The 23,307-nt window shown below is 44.6% G+C and overlaps 1 protein-coding gene and 1 non-coding gene across 2 annotated transcripts; both read left to right on the top strand.

The window, feature by feature from the left end:
* Window positions 1-2,866: 2,866 nt before the first annotated feature.
* On the top strand, window positions 2,867-22,470 carry KPNA4 (karyopherin subunit alpha 4). Its single transcript, XM_030227097.2, has 17 exons — window positions 2,867-3,083; window positions 9,955-9,999; window positions 10,658-10,747; window positions 10,835-10,864; window positions 10,944-10,996; window positions 11,739-11,834; window positions 11,934-12,019; window positions 13,682-13,768; window positions 14,401-14,570; window positions 14,652-14,696; window positions 15,499-15,630; window positions 15,812-15,940; window positions 17,256-17,360; window positions 17,971-18,042; window positions 18,590-18,752; window positions 19,445-19,539; window positions 20,532-22,470. Exons 1-17 carry the CDS (start codon window positions 3,015-3,017, stop codon window positions 20,628-20,630), a joined length of 1,566 nt encoding a protein of 521 aa, XP_030082957.1. The 5' UTR covers window positions 2,867-3,014; the 3' UTR covers window positions 20,631-22,470.
* On the top strand, window positions 16,261-16,525 carry LOC115484004 (small Cajal body-specific RNA 7). Its single transcript, XR_003944761.1, has one exon. It is a non-coding gene; the product is annotated as a small Cajal body-specific RNA 7 (non-coding RNA).
* Window positions 22,471-23,307: the final 837 nt, after the last annotated feature.

The raw sequence follows: 23,307 nt of genomic DNA, 5'->3' as shown, positions 1-23,307 counted from the left end.
CTTTTACTAATAAATATTACCAAATACTAATAGAGGTAAGTTTTTATATTTTATACATTTTACTAATAAATATTAGTAAATACTAATAGAAGGAAAGAAGTTTTATATATTTTATACACTTTTACTAATAATATTAGTAAATACTAATAGAAGTAAATAAGTTTTATATATATTTATACACTTTTACTAATAAATATTACCAAATACTAATAGAGGTAAATAAGTTTTATATATTTTATACACTTTTACTAATAAATATTAGTAAATACTAATAGAAGTAAATAAGTTTTATATATTTTATACACTTTTACTAATAAATATTAGTAAATACTAATAGAAGTAAATAAGTTTTATATATTTCATACATCTTTACTAATAAATATTAGTAAATACTAATAGAAGTAAATAAGTTTTATATATTTTATACATTTTTACTAATAAATATTAGGAAATACTAATATTATATACTTCATACATCTTCACTAATAAATATTAGGAAATACTAATAGAAGTAAATAAGTTTTATACATTTAACATATTTTTTACTAATATATATATGGTAGAAGCAGCAAGCTGGTGCAGCAAGGTGATTTTTGGGCCGGGCTGGATTTGGAGGAAGACTCTCCGGGGTGATTCTCAGTTATTTCCAGGTGGTTACTCCCACAGGAGCGGGGCTGTTGCTCAGCCCCTTTCCCAGGAGCGCAGAGGGAAGGGCAGCCGAGGGATGATTCCCCTGCGAGGTCACTGGCACAGCTCTGGGCTCTGAGTCAGGCCAGGGTGTGCTGCCTTTGCCATTGCATCCTGCCCAGAGCACACCGAGCACATGAGCACGGCTGGGGTGACAGAGGTGGGGAAGGGGCTGATGAAAAGGGCACTGATGAATAAAAGGGTTTTCTTTCCTTCCATAAAGTTCCAGGCTGGCTCTGACACTGGGGGTATTTTTTGCCATCATGTTCTGACTAGGTCTGAGCACTGGGCAGGAATGGAGCACGCATTAGTACCAGAGTCCAATTTCATTATTCATCAGAGAATTTCTGCCTAATATCTAATCTAAACCTACGCCCTTGCAGTTCAAAGCCATTCCCTGTGTCCTGTCCCTCCATCCCTTGTCCAAAGTCCCTCTCCAGCTCTCCTGGAGCCCCTTTAGGCACAGGAAGGGGCTCTGAGCTCTCCCCAGAGCTTTCTCTTCTCTAGGCTGAACAATCCTAACTCAGCCTGGAAATGAAACAGAGCACTAACTGAAGATACTAATTTTTTAAAAATTTTGTCTCTGTGTAGTCTTCTACAACATTACTACCCGGAAAATCTGCATTACATTTTAAAAAGTCAGTAGCTTTATTTAGAAAATGTCATTTCCGTCCAGCTAGAGATGTGAAAGGGCTGCTGTCCTACACCAGATTTGGAGAAAATGCTTTATATACTGTGAGACAAGCCCTGCCTGTATGGAACACCACCAGAACCAATGAGCCCTGACTAATTTATCTCCTCGTATTGCTGGGACATCGCTGCTACGTTTATGCAACAGATGGGGTGAGGTGACTCAGGCTCTGTCACTTTTAGGGTTTTTTTGGAGAACTATCTAGAGCCAAGCCTCATTCTCTGGGAAATGTCTAGAGATAAAACACACAAAGTCTGAAAAATCACTGTGTTTTCTCCAGGAGCCAAACCAAGTTCTCTTTGCTCAGTCTCTGAGGGATTTGGTGACCGCATTTTCACACTTGGGAAAAGCATCTCCTGTCACAGCTTCGACTCTTCTCAGCAAGTGTCACGGAAAATTATAATGAACTCTATCAATGAAGACTTCACAGAGTTCATTTCCAATCATTAAAAATGAGTAGACAACATGCAGGATCAGGGCAGTATGTGTATATATTTATTTATTCATTTATTTATTTATTTATATACATACCCTAGGGAATTCTTCTAGTAATGGCATAAAAGGGCATTCTTCTCCAGGTGAAATTTCAGAAGTAGGAACAAAATTACCATCCCCTCTGCTCTGCAAGTGTATCCCTCTGTTGCTTTCAATACTGTTTTTCTTTTTTTCATTAAGAATTTTAAAGTTTCTGTAGCAGTTTGGGGGGGTTTTTTGGTGGGTTTTTTTGGGGGATGTGGGTTTTTTTTTTTGCTAGAATTCTGGAAGACTGAGAGAAGGGGGATTACTCTTAGCAAATGCAAAGTGTAAGGAGGGGAAAGATTGAAGTGTAATTTTCCGCTCCATCATGCAAATAAATGCAAAGTGTAATGAGGGGAAGGATTAAACCTAATTTTTGACTCCATGATAGGGGAAAATGCAAACTTTAGTGAGTGGAAGGATTAAACTATTAACTTTGGGCTCTATGAGGAGACTGAATGGAAGGTGTAGTGGGGAGAGCGATTCAGGCGTCAGCTTTCGGCTCCGTGAGGGGAGCGAATGCCAGGCGTAGCGAGCGGAAGGATTAAACTGTTAACTGTCGGCTCCAGGAGTGAAACGAAGGGAAAGTGCAGTTGGGGAAGGATTAAACTATTAACTTTGGTTCCCCTCCCTGCAGCAGCGCAGGCGCGAGGCCGCCCCTCCCCTCAGCGCCCAAGATGGCGGCGGCGCTGAGGCGGCCCCTCCTTCCCTCCCCGCGCCCGCCCTGCGTCACCGCTCCCGCCCTCTCCCTCCCCGCCGCCATTGGCCGCGGGGCGCGCGCGGCGCAGCCAATGGGCGGCGGCGCCCAGAGCGAGGCTGGCCCTGCTCCCCCCTCCCTCCCTCGCTCGCCCCGTCCCTTCCCCCGCTCGGCGGCACCGGCGCGTTCGGGCCGCCGGGACCGGCCCGGGCCCGCTCCGAACCGCCCCGCTCCGGGCCCCGCTCCCGCTCGCCGCATCGCGCCCGGCCTCGCTCCGGGCCCCGCCACCCGGCCCCGCAGCGGCGCCCCCTCGCCCCGGCCCTTCCCGGCTCGCCGAGGCCGAGAGCGGGCCCGCCGGGCCCCCGGCGCGCTCGGGCCCGGGCGGAGGCGGAGGGGCCGCGCTCCTCCCTGGCCGCCCCCGCCATGGCCGACAACGAGAAGCTGGACAACCAGCGCCTCAAGAACTTCAAGAACAAAGGCCGCGACCTGGAGGTGAGCGCGGCGGGGCCCGGCCGCGGCGCCCGCCCTGGGCCGCGGGGAGGCGGGAGCGGCGCTGCCGGGCGGGGAGGGAGCGCAGGCCGGGCAGGGAGGGAGGAAGGAGCCGCCGAGGCCGCGCTGCGGGCCGGGCGCGGCCGGGCCCGGGGGCGGCCGGCGAGGGGCAGCGGCCGCGCCCCGCCGGGTCGCTCCGGGGCTCCGCGGCCCCTCGGGCCCAGCGGCGGCCGCGGCTCCTCCCGAGCTGCTGCGCCCGCCGGGGCTCGGCCCGGCCCTGGCCCAGCGGCCCCGGTGCGGCGTGGGCTCGCCGGAATTGCTGCGGAAACAATTTCTCCGAGCGGCCCCTAAAAGCCTGAGTCAGGGTTAGGGCACGGTTGGGCGTTCTGCTGCGTGTCTCCAGGATACCTGACGAAATAGATAACGCCCTAAGTTTCATAGGAAGAATATTTTTAAAAAAATACTTTTTCTCTCTTTTATTTTTTAATGTTTCTTGCTTTCTGCTCTGGTAGTTGAGAAGCCGTTCTGGTGTGTAGCACAGAGCCCCTGAACTTTTTGGTGGTTCAATTATTTGAGCTGTGAAGGTGCTTCTTAACACAGCAGGATACATAATTAACTTGGGGTTTCCTTAGGAAATAGTCAAATTTTAAAACTAGGTGTCAATCCTCACCTTTAAACTCTTGGCCAGGAGTGCTGGTTGGAGCTTAAAATTGTCTGTACAGGGTTCTGGACAAGAATTTTGGTGTTCTCATGGCTGCTTTTTCCTGGCCTCAAAGTGTCCCTTTTGTTTTCCATAATATTCCAGCCTTACATGTGAAGACATTACAATGTTTCAAAAGAAAAAACTCCTTTATGTTCCCTGTATTAATTTAAACATCAGCCAAGTTTCCCAGAAGTCTGTAACACCTGGCTTTTTAACCTGTCCAGTTAGATTGATAAATCAGTTTATTACTCATTTGTGTCCAAACTTTTGGCAAAAACATTGGGAGTGGGAATAATTAATTGCTCTGTTTGCTAGCAGTGTTGTGAGGTAACCCCTTGCCTTAGATACTAATTGATTTTTATATAAATTTTGTTACCACTGAATAGGCAGTTAGAGGAAGTCATCTTTAGGCCTGCACACAGAATGTGCCATTACAGTGAAAAATGGGATTCATGAGCAGGCACAGGCTGGAATTGAGGTGCTTTGGTGCAGCATTTTAGGGGAAAAGGGCAGAAGTGGGGAGGGTTCAAGATGGACACGCAGGTAACACCACGTGGGAGTGTGTCAGAAGGCAGGCAAGCTCTTCAATCATTTTTTTTTATTTGCTGCAGCACTGAAATGCCTTTTCCCACAGCCCAAACCCACTGCTGGGCCGTGTTAAATTTTAGAGAGTGACATTTATCCAGCAAATCCTGGAGCACATGCCTGCTCCCTAAAATAACCACGGTGCAGGGCTATTTTTCATACAATAGCTCAGGCTTCTGGCTGTCCCTGCTGCTCATTAACTGCTTACACATCACACTGGGCATCAGGCTGGGGCAATTGCTGGTGCCCACTCCCAGCCAGCCTCCAAAATCCAGCTTGCAGGGCTGCTTGGGCAGAAAGCTGTGTATTTATTTGGCAGAGGAAGCCAACATTTGATCTTTATCTCCTTCACTCCTCCCCCTTTTTATCTGCGCTGAAATTCTCGTTGGCCCTGGGTTGTTTTTACAAAGCCATCATTTTTTAAGAAATTTTCCATGACCGTTTACCCCCTAGAGAAATGAGAGATCACCCTAATTTTGGTGAATGGTTTCTAGAGGTTGTGAAAGGTTGTCATGTTGTCAATTGCAAACTTCCTACAAATGTTATCTCTTAATTCCATGTGCTCAGATCAGTCCAGTGACAGTTCCAGTTCCTGTCACATTGTCCTTGCCTTCCAGGTTTTACATATTCACAGGAAGTTCTTGTATTTCTGACCAAAATCAAGCAATTTCCTACATTTTACCCCTTAAAGTAACAAACATTATTCACCTTTTTGGATATTTGATTTCTTTCCCCTAATATGCTTCTAAAAACACAAATTCTGGTCTGGAAAAAAGAGGGGAAAAAAGAAAACAAACCCCAACACCAGCACCTGTTTTACATAAGATGTTTGACAAAATTCCTTCATATGCTGAAGTCTTGGGTAAACATTTCCTGCACGGGCACGTTGTAAATAATTGCTGCCATGTGTTTGGAGATGACAGATTGCTGGTGACACTGGGAATTGAGGGATTCACTGGGAACTGAGGGCACAAATCTCCAGGAAATCCCTGTCCTCTCCCTGGTTTCTGCTCCTGCCCAAAGGATAGTGGGAGAGCAGTCATGTGGAGCTGAGGCAGCATCTCTGGGGGGAATTGAGGAGTTCTGGTCAGTGCTTGCAACATTCTTTTAGGGTCTTCAAGATTTTAGAGCTGTGGGGGTAAAATAGAATTGGTTTAGCACAAAGAGGAGCCTTAAAAAGTGCAGAAGTGGCCACACTTTTAACCTCCCAACGCCAGAGCCTGACTTGAAGAAGGGCTTATCTGGACTCTGGTATTAAATTATGCAAATACTGATCCATTAGGGAGCAGGGTAAGGTGACTTTTTTCATCTTCAGTGAGGAACAGGTTTTACTTGGGCTTTTTTTCCCCCCTTGGATGAGAAAGGTTGAGCTGGTTTTTACTGGTTATTGTGGGCATGGCTGTGCTGTCACCCATCCAACCTTTGTTTCTAGTGGTGATACCACAGATCTTGGAATTTAATACCAGATCTTCACTGTACAAAGGCCAGATCAGCCCAAATTGTTCATTGTGGCTGTGCTAGAGTTTTATGGATAGACTGAGTTTAAATAATGCCTTTTTAGCCCTGCATTTAGGGGTCTTGATTTGGGAAGGTTTGCAGAGTTTTGGGGTGTTTTATTTGCTTCATTTTCTTTCATCTGGTGATTGAACATTTCATTTTCTCTTGGTGACTGTTGCCTGCTGCAGCATTGCAATCTGACTGACATTTAGAGGGTTTTTTTTGGAATGAAATAAAAAATATTTCCTGCATTTTATTTCTCTGGAAATCTTGGAAGAATCTGCTGAATTTTCTCTCCCCTGCCTCACCTGTGTTGCTGGGCAGGAGACGAAGGATTGCTTGAACAGTGCCAGCACAGGAGAGGTGTTAAATAGAGATTTCTGCTCTGCAATTGAGAGATGCATGAAGGGAAATGATGATAATTCTGTGATGCAGAACACTTCAAAACTAATTTTGGAGCAGCCATTGCATCAAGATGCTTGAAGATCCCTAATGTCAGGATTTCAAGAGTTGCCACCATCATTCACTGGACTTCAGAAATACCAATATTTTTTGAGGACACCAAGGAAGCTCCAGGGGAGTGAAGGAAAGGTGGTGGTGTGAGATATATTGAATATTGCAGGTGCTTTGAAGCTTTTCAGCCCTTTCTGTATCCCACACAAAATAGTCTGCTTGGGATTAAATATGGAAGAACTGAAGGAGAGCAGGAATTTCACTCAGTGAGATAAAAATAGGTTCCTTTAAGCTGACTTGGAGTTCTGTGGTGAAGCTCATCCATCTTGTCACTTTCAAATGATACTGAGATATTTGTTTAAGTCATTTTCTCTGCCATGCACAGCTTCTCCAGGAAAAATGGGCCTGGTGGCACATGTAATGTCATATTGATTTTTATTTTTTTATCTGGAACTCAGACTCTCATTTTCATTCTGAAGTTGCTGAGATGTGACTTCTGGGGCTATCTTGGGTTGGCTTTATGATCCCAAAGCATTTTTATCCGTGGTCTCTAGAGCAGATTGCATTGCTCCACTTTGGAATTGAGATAGGATTTGTCTAGAGGGGGATAATGGGTGCAGAAGGGCTTGAATCACTGGCTAGAACTGAGGAAAAATAGTCTCTTTTCAGCTGGCTATTCCCTGTGGGGTGTTTTGTTTTTGTTTGGAGTCCCAGACCACACTGGTGCTGGTAGCAACTTCCTGGGAAGGAAGGAAGGAAGGAAGGATGGCACAACCAGCTCATTTCTTATTTACAATAACTGTTGACTTTGCAGTTCCCCAACAGAAACAATGTGCCCTTGGAAAGCATTGCCAAAGTTCTACAGTTACTCCTGTGCTGTCAGATCTCCCTCTTGGAGGTGTAGGGATTGAGTGGAACATTTTATAACAGAAAGAAAACCCCACCCCAGCCAGGAGTGGGCACAGGCTGAGTTCCTGATCCCTTCAGGGAGGGGATCCCATCCCAGGTGTGTTTAGGAAGGGCTGGTGCATCCCAGCTGTTTGAAAATGCCCAGAATGTCCCAGGATCCTGCAGGCATCACTGCCACAAGATTTGAATGATAAGCTGAAGGGCTCAGTCATGACTAATGGTCAGAAATAGCCCTTATGATAAATCTGAAGCTAAATATAATTGAAAAAAGGAGGATGGAGGGGTGGCCATCGCAGGCCGACAGAAATAGATCGGATCATTTGATTTTTGATGTAGCAAATGACAAACAGGATCCAGTGCCTGAAGAGCCACGTGAATTCCTGACAGAGTGGGGCATGTTCCTCAGCTGGAGCCCTTCCCAGGCCTCTCTGAGCTCGGCTGTCAAGCCCTTTCTGGTCAGAGTGGTTTCCTGTGCTGCTGGGAGCTGATTCAGATCGCTCACATCTCCCCCAGAGCAGAAGGAATAACTCCCCACGTGCCAGAGCATCACCATCCCTCACCTCTGCCCTTTGAGGGCACACAAATCCATCTGGGCTCTGCTTGGCATTTCACTTTCTCCAAACTCTTCCATCTCTAGCTGGGGTGGTGGCACTGGGAAATCCCATGGCAGAGCTGACTTCAGTTCTTGTTTGCTGTGCTCCTCCTCCTCAGAGGATGAGCAGTGCCAGGCTGACCTGTAACTGTTGTGTCAACAGACTCTGTTTACACAGAGAGTGATTTTAGTGGAGCCAGGCTTTGGGACATCGTGCTTCAGAGTGACTTCACTGGTGGCTTGTCTTTCATGTGAAGGCTTTTGTGATTCCAAGGTGTGCAGGCAGGAATTCAGGCAAGGCCTGTCAGCTTCTGGCAGGAGGGAGAACATTCTTCTTGTCCCAGCAGAGGATCCTTTAAAGTCTGATCACCTGCAGATAGGATTTTTTTAAGTAAAGAATTTTCTAAATGACATATCTGAGGCTTTTTTGTTGTAATATTTGTTTTGGTCCCACTCAATTCTCTGTGTCAGCAGCAGTGTCACCCCTGGCGTCTGGGAAGAGCCACCCTGTCCCAGGCAGCTTCTGGGTGGGAATGCTGATGGTGCTGCCTTGTGCTTTGGGAAGGTGTTAAAGCCCTGTGAGGTCACCAGGGGCGTGGTGCCGTTCTGGGATCTGACTATCAGAGGCGTTCCTCACATTTTGTCTTGGATATGCCAGATCAGTCGAGTGTGGAGAAACTCCACTGAGCTTTTGAGAGCAGCAACCTGGAGCACCTAAGGCAGGAGGAGAGCTGCAGCATCTTTGCAAAGCCTGGAAATGCTGGGTGGGATCCAGCAGTGGATCAGCTTCTCCTGGAGCTCAGAGAAACATCCCTGGAGTGATTCCTGCCTTCCCTCTGCTCTTCAGAGCTGCATCCATTGTCCTGGGGCTTGGGCATTGCTGGGGGGTCCCAGGCTGTGGGATCTCACAGGGCTTTAACACCTTCCCAAACACAGGGCAGCAAAATCAGCATTCCCACCCAAAAGCTGCCTGAGAGGGGTGGGATTCCTGATTTTGGGAGAGTTCCCAGACCCCAGGGGTGTGACACTGCTGCTCACAGCAAAGCTGCTGCTGACATAGGGACAATTGAGTGGGAACAAAACAAATATTACAACAAAACCCCTCAGCTCCTGTGTTCTGGCTCTCCCAGAGCTGCAGCTGCCCCTGGCACTTTGCCTTTTCCAGAGCAGGAAGCTGTGCCTGGGGGAGGTTGGATTTTCCCCTCAGCCACTGCAGAGTTCTGCCCCCAAAGCAGCAGGGAACCAGCTCTGCTTTGCCACTTTTTCCTACCCTTACCCTTTTTCTTTGGAGAGCTGCAGTGTTGTGCTCAGCTGAAATTTGATTTGATGAACTGCACCTTTTTTTTGATAGGAATAATGAAGAAAAATGCTTTGAAAGTGAGGTTTTAATGCTTATCTTCAGATCTCCTGGCTGTTCAGGAGGTTCCTTTTCCTTCTGTCCTGCTCAGGGACTTCCAGCTTTCCCTGGGCTTGTCACAATAAAAATGGAATTGTTTGGAATTTTGCTGCTCTCACTCGCTGTAGAGTTCAAAGTGTTCAAATAAAATCACTCCAGACTGATTTATTTCTGTTTTCACTGCAGCAGCACAAGCAGCAATAAACCAATTTATGTATATTTACAATTGATGTCTTACCCTGAGTATTGCCAATGGCAGCTGTGGAGAAAATGACAAAGAATTCTGCTCTTAGAAAGTCAAAGGTTCTAATTCATAAATAATAGCTCAGGAACTCAGCTTTGCTTGCAGGTCCCTCAATTTGAGCTTCTTTATAAAGTTATTTTACTGTTGGATTGCCATGGTCCTTGGAATGCTTTTGGTGCTGTTTTATGCACAGCTCCTTTCCACTTTGCCCTTTGAAAAATTTGGTTTTATTCCTAATTCCTTTTTTCCTCAACATGAAGACTTAGGAGAATGTGAAATAACAGAAATATTAATTTTAATTTCACATATTTAATGTGAAATAACAGAAATATTGTAGTTATTTCCATTTCCTGTAGAATCTCTACTTTTCTAATGAAAATTATACCCTGTGTGTAAAAGTTCTGTTTAAAGTGTGTGAACTGAAATAATTCTACAAGAACTTTTTTAATTGATCTAAATTCAGATTATAATTATTTTTATCTTTATTTTTTCCAGACTATGAGAAGACAAAGAAATGAAGTTGTCGTGGAGTTGAGAAAGGTGAGATGACCCAGAGTTTTTACTCTTTTATATTATATTCTTTTATTTTATAAAATTATTCTCACCAAGTGGGATTTGACTTTGTTGTTACTCTGATAAAATGTGAGAGTTTTCATTAAAGACTTAAAGTTTCTGAAGTTATGGGAGTTCCACAAGTTTTGTCCTGGAAACCAGGAGTTTATTTGTAACCTGATTGAGGGACTCCTCCTTGCACTTCTGGAGTTTTTCAAGATTTAAAATCAGCTGTTCCAGCTCATCTGCAGGCAGAAATTATTTCCTTACTTGTAAACATGGAAGGGTGTGAAGGCAAAACTGGAATTGTTGGAAAAAAGGAATTACAACTGGAATTATTTTACTTCTGAGCTGAGCAGAAAACCTTTGGGAATTGCTGTGTCCTGTTAGAAATGATGACAATTGGAATGTTGATGGATGTGTGCACATCCAGTGTGCACATCCAGCACAGGTTGGGTGCAGGATTTTTAGGAAGAATTCCCCAAATGTGCCTCTCTGGGCAGTCCTTTCCAACTGTTTTTGGAAAATTTAGGTGTCAGTGATGGTTTATTTATGATTGTTTGAAACAGAAGCTTCTCTTCCCTTCTTAACACCCCCACCCCCCTCAGTCCAAGTTTCAAAGGTGTTCTTAATTTCTCTCTTTAAGAACAAAAGAGATGAGCATCTCCTAAAGAGAAGGAATGTTCCCCATGAAGATATCTGTGAGGATTCTGATATAGATGGGGACTTCAGAGTGGTAAGAGTTAACTTGCAATAATTTCTTCTTTTTGCATCCTTAAAAGACATTTGGAATTTCTGACTGCTTCTTGTCTCTGTTTTCCAGCAAAACACTTCTTTGGAGGCAATAGTACAGGTAAAAACTGTTACATTGTTTGAATATTCTTCATGGACTGATGACAGATGTGTGAAAAATCTCTTTTCTCTTATTTTAGAATGCTTCAAGTGACAACCAGGGTATTCAGTTAAGTGCTGTGCAGGCAGCAAGGTAAGAACACGCTTTCCTGAAATATCCTGATTTTATTTTTATTTTGTCATGCTCTTAATGTCAGAAAATGTGTTCTAGCGGAACTGAATTGTAATAATGAAGTGATTTTTAAAAGGAAAATAGAACTTTAAGGAAATCAGAATACACAGACCTTTTAAGTAGTGTGGATTTCCTTTACGTGTAGAGACCTGGATTTATTTTGGTGCAAGCTTGATGCTTCTCACAGAGTAAAACACACTTTAAAGGACTGTAAAATCTTTGGCTTTAAGTGCAGAAAGAGCTGAGTGTCTCTTGCTGGGTGCAGAAGGAAGAAGCTGCAGGGGTTGGAAATGAACAACTCTTATCTTTGATTTTCCTGACTGGTGATAACTTCCAGAGGGGAGAAAGCATGGAATGAAATGGCCAGTGGATAGAATGGCTTTGCTTTTCCTGTGGCTCAGTAATATCACTTTGGGGGATTATTTTCACTTAAAGAGGAGGAAACAAATCCTGTGGGTCTGTGGGAGGAGAAGAGAAACCCTCGGGAAGGAATTCCCAACCCAGCAGGAGCAGTTTGGTTGTTGGAGATTCCCAAACTCCAGCTCCATTGGAGATTCCCAAACTCAACCAGAGGGAGCCTTGACTGCCCTGCTCCAGTGGCAGCACTGATCCCTTTTTGAGGGGAAGGTGGGATTAAACAATTCCCTGCTCCTTTCCAGGCAGGATTTGTCAGTAATTTGGATTTTTGTCCATTTTCCTGCAGGAAGCTGCTCTCCAGTGACCGCAACCCACCCATCGACGACCTAATAAAATCAGGAATATTACCTATCCTAGTGCACTGCCTTGAAAGAGATGACAAGTGAGTACTGCCAAAACTCAGACCCTGCACCAGCTCTTGCTGTTCAGCTGATGTGCTGCCGATCTGAGTGATAAATCTCTGGTTTCTCTTTGTCTGCAGTCCTTCCTTACAGTTTGAAGCTGCGTGGGCTCTGACCAACATTGCCTCTGGAACCTCGGAGCAGACCCAGGCTGTAGTTCAATCCAGTGAGTCCTGCAGGGGGATCTGCTGCCATCACTCCTGGGATTGGGTTGGGATCAGGTTGTCAGTCAAGGCCCTGAAGGAGCTGCTGCCAGGTGTTTCCCTCACCCACCTGGTTTTGGCTTCATTTCCTCAGGGTTTAAACCCACTTGGGTTTCCTAATGGTGAGCGACAGCTGGAAACTCAAAATATCTTAGCAGAGTTGGTATCTGCTGGCTTCCAGTTTTCAAACTTGAAAAAAAAACCACCAAAAACCTTGGATAAAACCAGACAACCCCTCTGAAAAGCTCCCTCTTGTGAAGAGGGGAAAATATTCATGGACCAGAGGGTGCCTGACACTGAACTCTTCCAAAATTAAGATGAATTACAAAACCTGTCCTTCCTATTTTGGGGCATCTGAAACGTGGGAAGGAATTGTAGTTGGACTCTGAGCTACCAGGCAGAGCAAACTTTGTTCTGGACTCCAGGCATGGCCTGAAGAAGAGCTTCTGTTGGCAAATCAGAACTAAGTGGGGAGGGTTTTGAATTAAGTGAACAAACCAGAGCTTCTTGAGGAGTCAGAGATTCAGTGAAATGAGTTTTTCCTAAAATTTAAGGAAAAAAAATACACAAAAATTATGTTGACTGCAAGATCAGTTGCTTCTATTTTTGCTGTTAAGAGCCTGTGAACTTTGACATAATTTGATTTTCACTCTAACAGGATGTACCTTGGGTAATGTTTTTATCTTTCCTCCATCCTCTTAATTTCCCAGTTGCAACCTGAATTTTCTTTGGGAAATCTAATTAATAGATAATCTATCCCACCCCTGATCTAGAACACTTTAAATCTGATTTATCAGTGGATTCAGCACTTGTTCAGTGGTTCCTGTAGGTCTGTATTGTACTCTGGTAGTCAATTTAATAGCTGTGATAGATGAAATTTTGATTTATTTCAATTTAAAAGATGCTTTTTTTTGTAATTTTTCCATAAGAATTTATTAATCTGCTTGCTGGAGATGTTTTTACTCCTTGCATACAGACACTGTAAACACCTTCATTTAGCAGGAAATAAGAATCCTGCTGATTAGTTGTTTCTCTAGTAAACACATGGTTTACATTTAGAAAAAATTAACTAAAAATTTCAAATTTCTCTTGAAATTTATGAAATGAATGGGTTCTTTACAGACTGGGCTGTTATGTAAGCAAGCACCTCAGTGCTGGGGGAGACTAGAACAGAATCAATTATGTAAATGTGGATTTCTTTCCTGCCCTCTTCCTACATTCCCCCTCCTTAATTCCCACTCCATTCCTGCTTCTTCTCCAGTTGCTTCATTGGAGTTTGGGCTCTGTTGTTCCTTTGCACTTGGGGCTGGTGCATAACTTAGCAGAGAATTTCTGAATTCAATAAATGGAACTAAATTTGGATCCTGACAAGCCTCAGTAAACTTGAGACTTGCAAACAAATGAAATGTCAGGGGTTTAATATTCTCAAGTGCAGGCTCTGTAAGGAGATGCAGCAGAGGAAGAATCATGGCAGTGTTTTATTTTAGTATCACCTGGGAAATTAGTGAAGCTTTGACCAGCTCTTAACAGGAGACAAAAGTCTCATGTGAGAGTTAATTCTGCTTTATTTGCTCTTTTGAGATGCATTTTTAACCATTTCCCTGGGTTGTTTTTGTACCTTTCAGATGCTGTGCCGCTTTTCCTGAGACTGCTGCATTCACCTCATCAAAATGTTTGTGAGCAAGCAGTGTGGGCTTTAGGAAATATCATAGGTGGGTCTTCTTCCTGCCACCAGCACACTCTGCTAGGGCTGTTTTAGTAATTATTGTTACCCTGCCACCACCAACTTCTGGGCATGTTTATTTTATTATTGTTATTCCTGCCACCACCACCCTCTGGGGATGTTTTATTATTGTTTGGAAGTTTTGTCAGGGAATCTTCAGGAATATGTTGGGCTCTCACTGTTCTTGGTGGTCTGGTGTTGTCTGCCACCCCTTTCCCTTATCCACCACCATAAATTTGTAAATCATGGGAAGTTTTCTGGTAAAATCTGTAAATGCTGGGATGTTTCTGGTAAAATCTAGAAATTTTAACAGAACAGAAATTTGTAAACAGTGGGATGGATGTTTTCTGGTAAAATCTGTAAATGCTGGGATGTTTCTGGTAAAATCTAGAAATTTTAACAGAACAGAAATTTGTAAACAGTGGGATGGATGTTTTCTGGTAAAATCTGTAAATGCTGGGATGTTTTCTGTTAAAATCTGTAAATGCTGGGATGTTTCTGGTAAAATCTGCAAATGCTGGGATGTTTTCTGTTAAAATCTGTAAATGCTGGGATGTTTTCTGTTAAAATCTGTAAATGCTGGGATGTTTTCTGTTCTAACCCCCCTGATGTGTCCCACAGGTGATGGACCCCAGTGTAGAGATTATGTCATTAGTCTTGGAGTAGTGAAGCCCCTGCTGTCCTTCATCAGCCCCTCCATCCCCATCACCTTCCTCAGGAACGTCACCTGGGTGATGGTGAACCTGTGCCGCCACAAGGACCCCCCTCCGCCGATGGAGACCATCCAGGAGGTGCTGGGGGGGCTCTGCAGGGGCTGCCTCAGCTGCCTTTGCCTGCTCCCACAATAACCTCAGGTCTTTCTTTCCCCTCAGATCCTGCCGGCGCTCTGTGTTCTAATTCACCACACGGATGTAAATGTGAGTGACCTCTCTCTGAGCCATTGCAGCTTCTGCTGGGGCTTGGAGCTGAAATAGAGAATAAAATGGAAATCTGTGATGTTCCCTTTGGTTAGGACAAGCTGCTGTGGATATCTATTAACTGCCTCTTTTAAAATGCTGATGTTGTTTTTAAATAGGGATGTTTTTTCCCTGGTATTTCTGTCTTTGCAAGTGTTTATTTGCATGTACTTTCCCTGCACTTGTGACTGAAACTGCTTTCTATTTTTATTTCTGTGACTGTTCATTCACACAGAAATACAGGAGTTTTTTTGCCTAGCACTTACATTTGTAATGAAAATAAAAAAATCGGTGTCTGCTGCACATGTCAAATGTCAGGGTTAGCTGTAACTTCTGAGGTGATAAATATGAAATTGTTGTTTAGAAGTGAAGTAAATGAGCAAAACTTCATGTTAATGGCAACATAAAACTTCATGTTAATGAGTTAATGGCAACAGTGCTCTGCAAAAAAAAGTCTGTATTAACTTTACAATTCCTGTAGTAATTATGTGGTTTAATTTCTTGTCTCTAAGGGGGTGAAATTAAGTTTATTAGAATTTTGGAATTCCTGTGTTGGTGAGCCAGTCAAGAGCTGTCAGCTGAAACAGCATTCACTCAATATTTCTGCCAGCTGTCAGTGGAAATGCTCACATTTCCTGCTGCTCAAACTGGCTTTTGAGCATGTGAATGCACACAATATTAATTCAAGTTAATTGTCAGTGTATCCATGAATGCATCACTTGGGGTGTGTGCTGCTGCCAGAGCTGTTGTTGTCTCCTGTCAGATTTTGGTAGACACAGTCTGGGCTCTCTCCTACCTGACGGATGCTGGCAATGAGCAGATCCAGATGGTGATAGACTCTGGGATTGTCCCTCACCTGGTTCCTCTCCTCAGCCACCAGGAAGTCAAAGTCCAGGTGAGTTTGGATCACACAGAGCAGGTGACCCCAAAATGTGCTGCTGCAGAAAATGCTCCCTTTTTATCACTCCCATTGAAATGTGAGAAATATTTTTTCCTGTGTGCTGCAGCCTTTGCATAAACCCTTTCTATTTGCTGAAGGGCTTGTTTTGGAAGGAAATGTTTGGGTTTGTTTTCAGACAGCTGCCCTGAGAGCTGTGGGGAACATCGTCACTGGCACCGATGAGCAGACACAGGTGGTTCTCAACTGTGAAGCTCTCTCACATTTCCCAGCACTTCTGACACATCCCAAAGAAAAAATTAATAAGGTGAGCAACACCAGGGATTTTACCTGATGGAGAACTTCCATCTTTGGCTGAGCTGGGGTTCCACGGTGTGTAGGGCCATAAAGATGTGAATAATCCACTCCTTCCACCAGTTTGTGGCAAATTTCAGCAAATACTGATTTTTATTTTTTTGCTGGAAATTAATATCCATAGGGAAGTCCCCTAGGAGCTGCAGACTTGTTCTTGACAGGAATGTCAGTGTTTGCAGGAAAGCAAAGCTTTCTATTGTCAGTCTGGCTGTTGACTTGTGTAGGAGTTCTCAATACATGAAATGTCACCTTAATTAATTACCCTGCCTCTCTCAGAAGTGATGACACGGAGATAATTGGGTGAGTTTGGATGGAGTGTGTGTGAGAAAGGGAATGGGGGCAGTGTGTGGGTGTGTGGGGGGCTCTCCTGGGGGCACTGATGGCAGTGCTGAGCCAGGAGTGCATCTGAGGCGTGTTGGGCACCTCGGGGCCCCTCTGCAACACTGCCTGTGATTAAAGCCCCACAAAAGCCCACCAGGAGAGCCCCAGGCTGCCCAAATGTCTCCAGGGTCACCAGTGATCCTGTGCTCTGATCTCAGAGAGTCAGTGGTGAACACTGCTGCAGCTTCCTTTGAAATTCTCACCTAAAAAGTTCTCGTTCAGGGAGGCTGAGAAGGGAACTGAATGGTGGAGGATTGCTAGGAAGGGAGAAATCTGTCAGCTGTAGGAGTTTAAAAGGTTGGTACTTGCTTGTTGATTAAAGTTGAGATTCCCACTCTAAGAGGGAGGTGAGGGCTGTGAGTTTAACTCAGGGAGGGGCTGCTGGGGAACAAACCTGTTCTTGCTTTGCCTGGGAGGAGAGTCCTGGCCTTGTGGACAGAGTGAGCATAAAGAGTCATCAGCTTCAGAGTATTGTTAAAAATCAAGTGTTCAATTGATGGTGCTGCATTTTCCTGGAGCTAAGAAGAGCCATCAGGAAGGAGGTAAAGAACTGCCATGTCTGGAATCCAGGATTCTGTCAGGCCATCAGCTGAGACCTCATTGCCAGTGCTGGAAGGAACCCAAGTGCTCATTGGGCATTTTCTGTCTCCAAATAATTTCTCCTTTTAATTGGAAGTATTTGGTTGAAGCTGGTAAGAGGGAAAGGCTGAGGAGTCTTGTGGAGCCTCCTGAGGTGAGATTGTCCCTTTGGTTTGTCTCAGCAGGAATTCAGCTCTGCACAATCAAGCTGATGGAATCCTTGGTGGTGTTCAAGGTTGGCCAGTTGCAGTGGATATAAATGATGTAGAATCATTCTGTGAATTCATTCCTGGTGTTTTATTTTGCAGGAAGCAGTGTGGTTCCTGTCTAACATCACTGCAGGAAACCAGCAGCAAGTCCAGGCAGTAATAGATGCAAACCTTGTTCCAATGATAATCCATCTTCTAGATAAGGTCAGATCCCAAGCATTGGTGGTGGGCTTCCAATCCTGCTTTCCTTTCCAGCTGTTGGTGTCTTTTAAAAAGGGATTTCCCAAGCCTCTCTGTGCCCCCAGGGATCTGCTGTGGCAGAGGGAAGGAACAGCAAAAGCATGTGGGAATTATTTAAGGGAAAAGACAAATAACCCAGAGCTGGTCACAAATAGCTCTGTTAATTACCAATTTATTGATCTGTGAGAAAAGATTGGAGACTTTTCCATGTAATCCCAGCCCTGAGGTGCTGCAGCAGCCCCAGCTGCAGTGCTGGGCTTTATCACAGCTCCCAGTGGGCTCAGCTGGCCCTGCAGGGTGTGCCAGCTGCTGATAAGGGCTGGCAGAGTGCAGGGCTGCAGCTCTTGTTTGCCTTGATGTAAACAACCTTCCCTTCCTGGCAGATCAGTTACAAACCCTGGGTGCAGGCAAGGGATGGACCCAGAGAGACTCAAACAGGGCAGGATTTATTTGTTACCCACCCTGAGCTGCTACAGTGACACCTTGCAGAGGGGACTGTAACAAATGCAGATGTGTGGGAATCCTGCCTGACAACCCCTGGAATGACTGTTCCTGTCTCTGGTTGTGCTTCCAGGGGGATTTTGGGACTCAGAAAGAAGCTGCTTGGGCAATAAGCAACTTAACAATCAGTGGGAGAAAAGACCAGGTGAGTACAGCTTTGGGAGAGCTTCCATTTCCTCTCTTGGGAGGTGCTGGGCCTGTGGATGTCTGTGCCCCTTCTCAGGGATTTAAGAGTGACCTTCCCCTGCTTGGGGTGACCTGAGTCAGGAGCATCCCTGATGATTTCAGCCAGGCTCTGATGGGATTCTCCACATTTCTTTTTACCTTTTTTCCCCAGCACAAGGATGTGATCATAAAAAGGACAGGAGCCCCTGAGTAGGACACACAAGTCCCTTGTAAGCCCAGAGTAAAAGATTTGTGGCAGGGTTGGGGTGGTGCTGTGACTCTTCAGAGCAAGGTTGAAACTCCTTATCTACACTGAAAAATTCACAGTATTTGCTCCTTGGGTGTTGTAAATCTCCAGTCTGTTTGTAATTTAATAGCCAAATGTTTCCCAGGAAGGGATTCCTGAGGTGGCCCCTGCGGAGTGCTCTGGGCTGGGTGGGTGCCTGTGGCTCTTTGGGCCTGCTGGGGTGTGTTTGCCTGTGCTGCTGCCACATTCCTGCTCTAACTCTTGGCTTTCCCCCCCTCAGGTGGCTTACTTGATTCAACAAAATGTAATTCCTCCCTTTTGCAATTTGCTGACAGTAAAAGATGCACAAGTTGTGCAAGTGGTTCTGGATGGACTAAGTAATATATTAAAAATGGCTGAAGAGGAAGCAGAAACCATAGCCAACCTTATAGAAGAGTGTGGAGGTAGGAGGAGCAAGGTTTTAGCAACTTTTCTAGGGATTGCTGCTTTGGCATCCTGCCTGTGTTGGGTTTATTTGTTGGCACAGATACTTTAAGCAAACCTGTTTTAAAGCACCCTTTTCATGCCTGTCAGGTGAATATCCACAGCTTTTCCAAAGTTCATGATCAAATAAAACGTGGAGGAGCTGGATAATGGCAGTAAAGTTCATGAGGTGCTAATTTTGTAACAGTCTGCACATTAGACAAATTAGTCTAATTAAGAGAAACTAAATTAGTCAGTGCTTACCTTAATCATGCACAAGTCATGTCCAGGTGAACTTGGAAGAAATAATTCTACCTGCAGTGGTTGTAAAAATGTAATAACTTTAATTTCCTCATGGTTTTGAGACTTTCTCCATATTCTCTGTGGTTTAAGTTGAATGAAACTTTTTCAGGGATGAAAGAACAGTGCGATAGTAAATTTGGGCACAGGTGAAAAGCTGTGGGATTTGTTAACATGGAGCAGAATAATCCTTAAAATACCAAATCTGTGTACTAACTTGTGTGTTTATATAAATATGCCAGGTGGGTTTAACAGCATTTTATTCATAACCAGATCATTCATAACTCTGTTCCCAATGTATTTTTTAATTTCTTTGTTGGAAGTTGCTTGGCCTGAATTTGGTGTTCTGAGACCTCTTGTGTGTTGGTTGCAGGCCTGGAGAAGATTGAACAGCTACAAAACCATGAAAATGAAGACATCTACAAACTGGCTTATGAGATCATTGACCAGTTCTTCTCCTCAGATGATGTGAGTGTGCAGCTCCCTGCAGTGGGGCCATGGTTTGCACTCTCAGATCTCCTGCAGGAGAGAGGCAGCAGCCCCAGGGCTGGGCTCAGGGAAGAGTTTGAGCCCCTGTGTGAACCTCCTGCACCTCCTGCCATTGCTGCTGATGAAGCATCTAAAGAAGATCTGATGCCTAATTTAAGCCTCATCTCCAGGGATTAAAATCCCAGGCTGTGAATAGTTCCCTTAACTCTCAGCTTGACATTTCCCATTTGATAAGCTCCCTGCTGACTCCAGGGCTGAGGCTGCTGCTTAAGAAACAGAGCAGTTGGAACATTTGAATAATTCCAGGGGTGGAATGTGCTGATCAGGAGGGTTGTTCCCGTTTCAGACATGGAACATAAATCAGAGGCAGGGCTGATCTGTGTGCACTCCCAGTCAGGAAGTTCATGGCAGAGAGGGGAAGGGCAGCTCTGGCAGGCTGTGCCACGCAGGGAGGGTTTCCTGCTGCCTGGAACACTGCAGCAATGCTCAGGTCCAGCTGCATTCATGGCCTGTTTGCCCTTGGAAGGTTTCTTTGTGCTGGATTTCACTTTGATGGCAGCAGTAAAGATCCAAGTCTTGTTTAACATCTCAACTTTGGCATTTACAGCTGGACTTGGAATTTAATCCAATGTCAGTTTGGGCTTAGCCCTGCCTTGCCTTAGTGGTGCTGGTCTTAGTTTGGGCTTAGTCCTGCCTTGCCTTAGTGGTGCTGCTCTTCTCCTGAGAACCGAAGTTTTTCCAGGAGAGAAAATTGTGTCAGCGAGAGGGTTTGGGGTGCCATGTAGCACTCCCTGCTACAAGCTAAAACATTTGGGTTTAAACCACTTCATGTTAGTGCTGTCACTAAATTTAGGGGAAGGGTGGCAGGACTGGCTGCAGGGAGGTGAAGAGGGAGCTGCTTTTGGGATTGCCCAGCTCCCTGGGGGAGGTTTGGTTGAGTCCCTGCTGACGCTGTCCCCGTTGCATTCCAGATTGATGAAGATCCAAGCCTCGTTCCAGAAGCGATCCAAGGCGGAACGTTTGGTTTCAATTCATCTGCCAACGTACCAGCAGAAGGGTTCCAGTTTTAGAGTGGTATTTTGGAAGTTTAGGTACAATGCAGCACTGAATAAAAAAAAAAAAAAAGGTTTGATCCATCAATCTTGGCTCATGGGATCCGCTGCTGCATTAAATCGGGAAAGTAAATGTGAAGATTTCATTTGGAATCACAGAAAAGCCCAAATGAAGTCAAGATGGCGAGTGGGTGCGAGTGAGAATGAGTGGCAAAATGTAATGACAAACTTCACACTGAATGCTTCTTTAGATTGTTCAAAGAAAAAGGGCTACAGGTCACAGATCTTCAGTGCCTGAGAAGGAACACCGACCTCCCGGAGCCGCGGGGGGCCGCAGTACTCTCATCATCAGCCTCGTCAGCATCAGAGAGCAGGATGCCCAGAGCGCAGGGAGAGCAGCCCAGGCCTTGCTCTGCAGCCCCGTGTGAATGGCAGCGTGCAGTGAGTGTCTGCAGCTCTGGCCCGGGGCCAGCCCGGCCGGGCCGGGCCGGGGCGAGCGAGCGAGCGAGAGAGGCGTGCCTGTGATGTGTCTGTGAGCGTGCGAGCTTGAGTCGCCTCCAGGGGCTGAGAAACCTAAAATCATCCAATGAGTTCACAAGTGTTGACTTACACTGGACACACCGAGACCGGTTTAGCAGCAGACTCTGGTTTACTCCTGCAGCCTGTGTTTTCCTCTTTTTTTTTGTTTTGTTTTGTTTTGTTTTATTTTAATTTTTTTTCCCCTCTTCTTTTTCTTTCAGTTCTTTTTAATTTCTTTTTCCTGTTACGGCTTCTTAGTTGTTTGTAAAGTCAGAATTTCAGGAAGGCTTCCCTGTGCATTTGCACCAGATGAATGTTTGATGTTATGAAAAGCTTTTCCATATCATCAAAACTAATTTGTAGATTTTTGCATGGAAAAAAACAAACAAACAAACAAAAAAAAAATCATCCATTTCCCTTCAAACTAGACTGTGTTGCAGTACACAAGTTGCCATAATAGTAGAAAGCAGTAAAATGTGGTAATAAAGCCTCATCCTTTTCATTTTCAAAGATAACACGAAGACCTTTGCATGTGGTAATCTCCAGCATAGTTCATTTTTAGATTTCGTTGAGTCCTGTAACCAAAATGTTTCTGTTGTGGTAGGATACCGTGCTGTGTTTCAATGTTACTTGTTTTCAAACTTTGTTTTCTATGAAAATGATATGGAAACGTCTAAAAATGAAATTTGGTGCATATGTACTGCTGAATAAAGAGCGAAAAAAAGAGGTGTGAATAGATGTACAAATCAAGTCATGGTTTGAACACCTTTAATATGCCTAATCCAATTGTTTTAGACTCTTTTTATCTTAGATGTAGGCAGCCATGAACAATCTATTTTGAGCCACTTTAGAGAGAAAGGAAAAAAACACTTTGTATTTTTAAAACTTGCACAAAAAGGATGCAAGTGTTTTTATAATTGGAGGAATGCCTCAGTTTTGAGGTCGTGCACACTAAATTCAAGGTGATGTTACAAATTTGTACAAACTGAACTCTTGATAAGGTGGCTCATTGTAGGAAATGCTGTGCCTTCCCCTTTGAGCACAAGTGTTGCATGAACAACAGTTTGCTATAATAAAACATCCCAGGTTAGCCACCATTAGCATCTATATCTACCTTGTGTTTTCAAATCAGCTGGTAATTCTGAAACACTGTAGAATGGATAAAGATTATTTTGTGATCATAACTCTTTGTTGGACTAGAGTATTTTTGCAGCATTCCTTGTCATCAGAAACATGGTTAAAAGTTTAAAACTAGAAGCAGCGGAAAACTAGCTTGTGAATTTATCCAAGTAGAGTGCAGGCTAGGCTGTCTTGGGGAAATAAACATTAAAACTTGCAACTCTGCTGCCCTGCCTGTTTCTTTATAGAGTATTCACCTTCTGCAGCACGGAACACAGAGATTATTTGAAGAAAGTGACTTTTGAAGGCTCTGGGTTGAGGTTTTTACCTGTTTAATGTTTTTGTGTGTTGCAGGCTGGAAGCGTGGAGTTATTTACTGTAAATGTTCAAAAAATAACAATTTTATTTCAGCTTTCCTTAATGACCTCTGCAATTTCACTGAAAAAATCAGAGCTGTTTTCATGGAAAACATAGGGAGCCCATGGAGGAGGGGAATGAAATCCTTTTTGGGGGAGATGCAATATTCTGAGGAAAATTCTAACCAGTAGATGGTGATTTCCACCCTCAGACACCTTAGTGAGGGATGTTCCATAGAGAATTGCTGTTTTACAAACCTCTCCTGCTGGGGGAAGGGGAGAACAGGTATTTGTGGGAACCTCTTGGGTTTTACTGAAAACAAAATACCCCCAGAACTCTGCACCTAATGCCAAAAACCTTTTGGGCACTCCCTGGGTGTAACAACTCCAGGAAATCCCCCGGAGCTGCTGCTGCTCCAGCCTTTTCCCTTTCCTGGTGGATTTGGGGCTCTGGGGTGAGTTTAAACCGGGAAATTCTCTTCCCCTGCTTCCCAGCCGATCCTGTCACTGTTCCACCGAACTGCGGGAATCGGAAATATTCCCGAATATTCCACAGGGTGGCACCACCGGAGCTCCGGGAGCCGCTTTGGGCGATGCCTTTTCTCCCAAAATTTGCATTTTGAGGTGATGCCGTTGTTTCCTTTGTGGGAAAAAGGGGGATTTGTTGGGGAATCTCGAGATACAAACAAGAACAAATTTGG

Source organism: Serinus canaria, chromosome 9 (assembly GCF_022539315.1).
Source record: "Serinus canaria isolate serCan28SL12 chromosome 9, serCan2020, whole genome shotgun sequence".
Lineage (NCBI taxonomy): Eukaryota > Metazoa > Chordata > Aves > Passeriformes > Fringillidae > Serinus > Serinus canaria.
The sequence above is the reverse complement of the archived record's forward strand: the minus strand, read 5'-3'. Positions and strand labels throughout refer to the sequence as shown.

Bases quoted from the DNA above. Each gene is read 5' to 3' on its own strand.
- KPNA4 (XM_030227097.2), top strand. From the start codon at position 3,015: ATGGCCGACAACGAGAAGCTGGACAACCAGCGCCTCAAGAACTTCAAG. The intron at 14,697-15,498 runs GTGAGTGACCTC...GTCTCCTGTCAG, and splicing joins TTCACCACACGGATGTAAAT to ATTTTGGTAGACACAGTCTG. The intron at 15,631-15,811 runs GTGAGTTTGGAT...GTTTGTTTTCAG, and splicing joins ACCAGGAAGTCAAAGTCCAG to ACAGCTGCCCTGAGAGCTGT.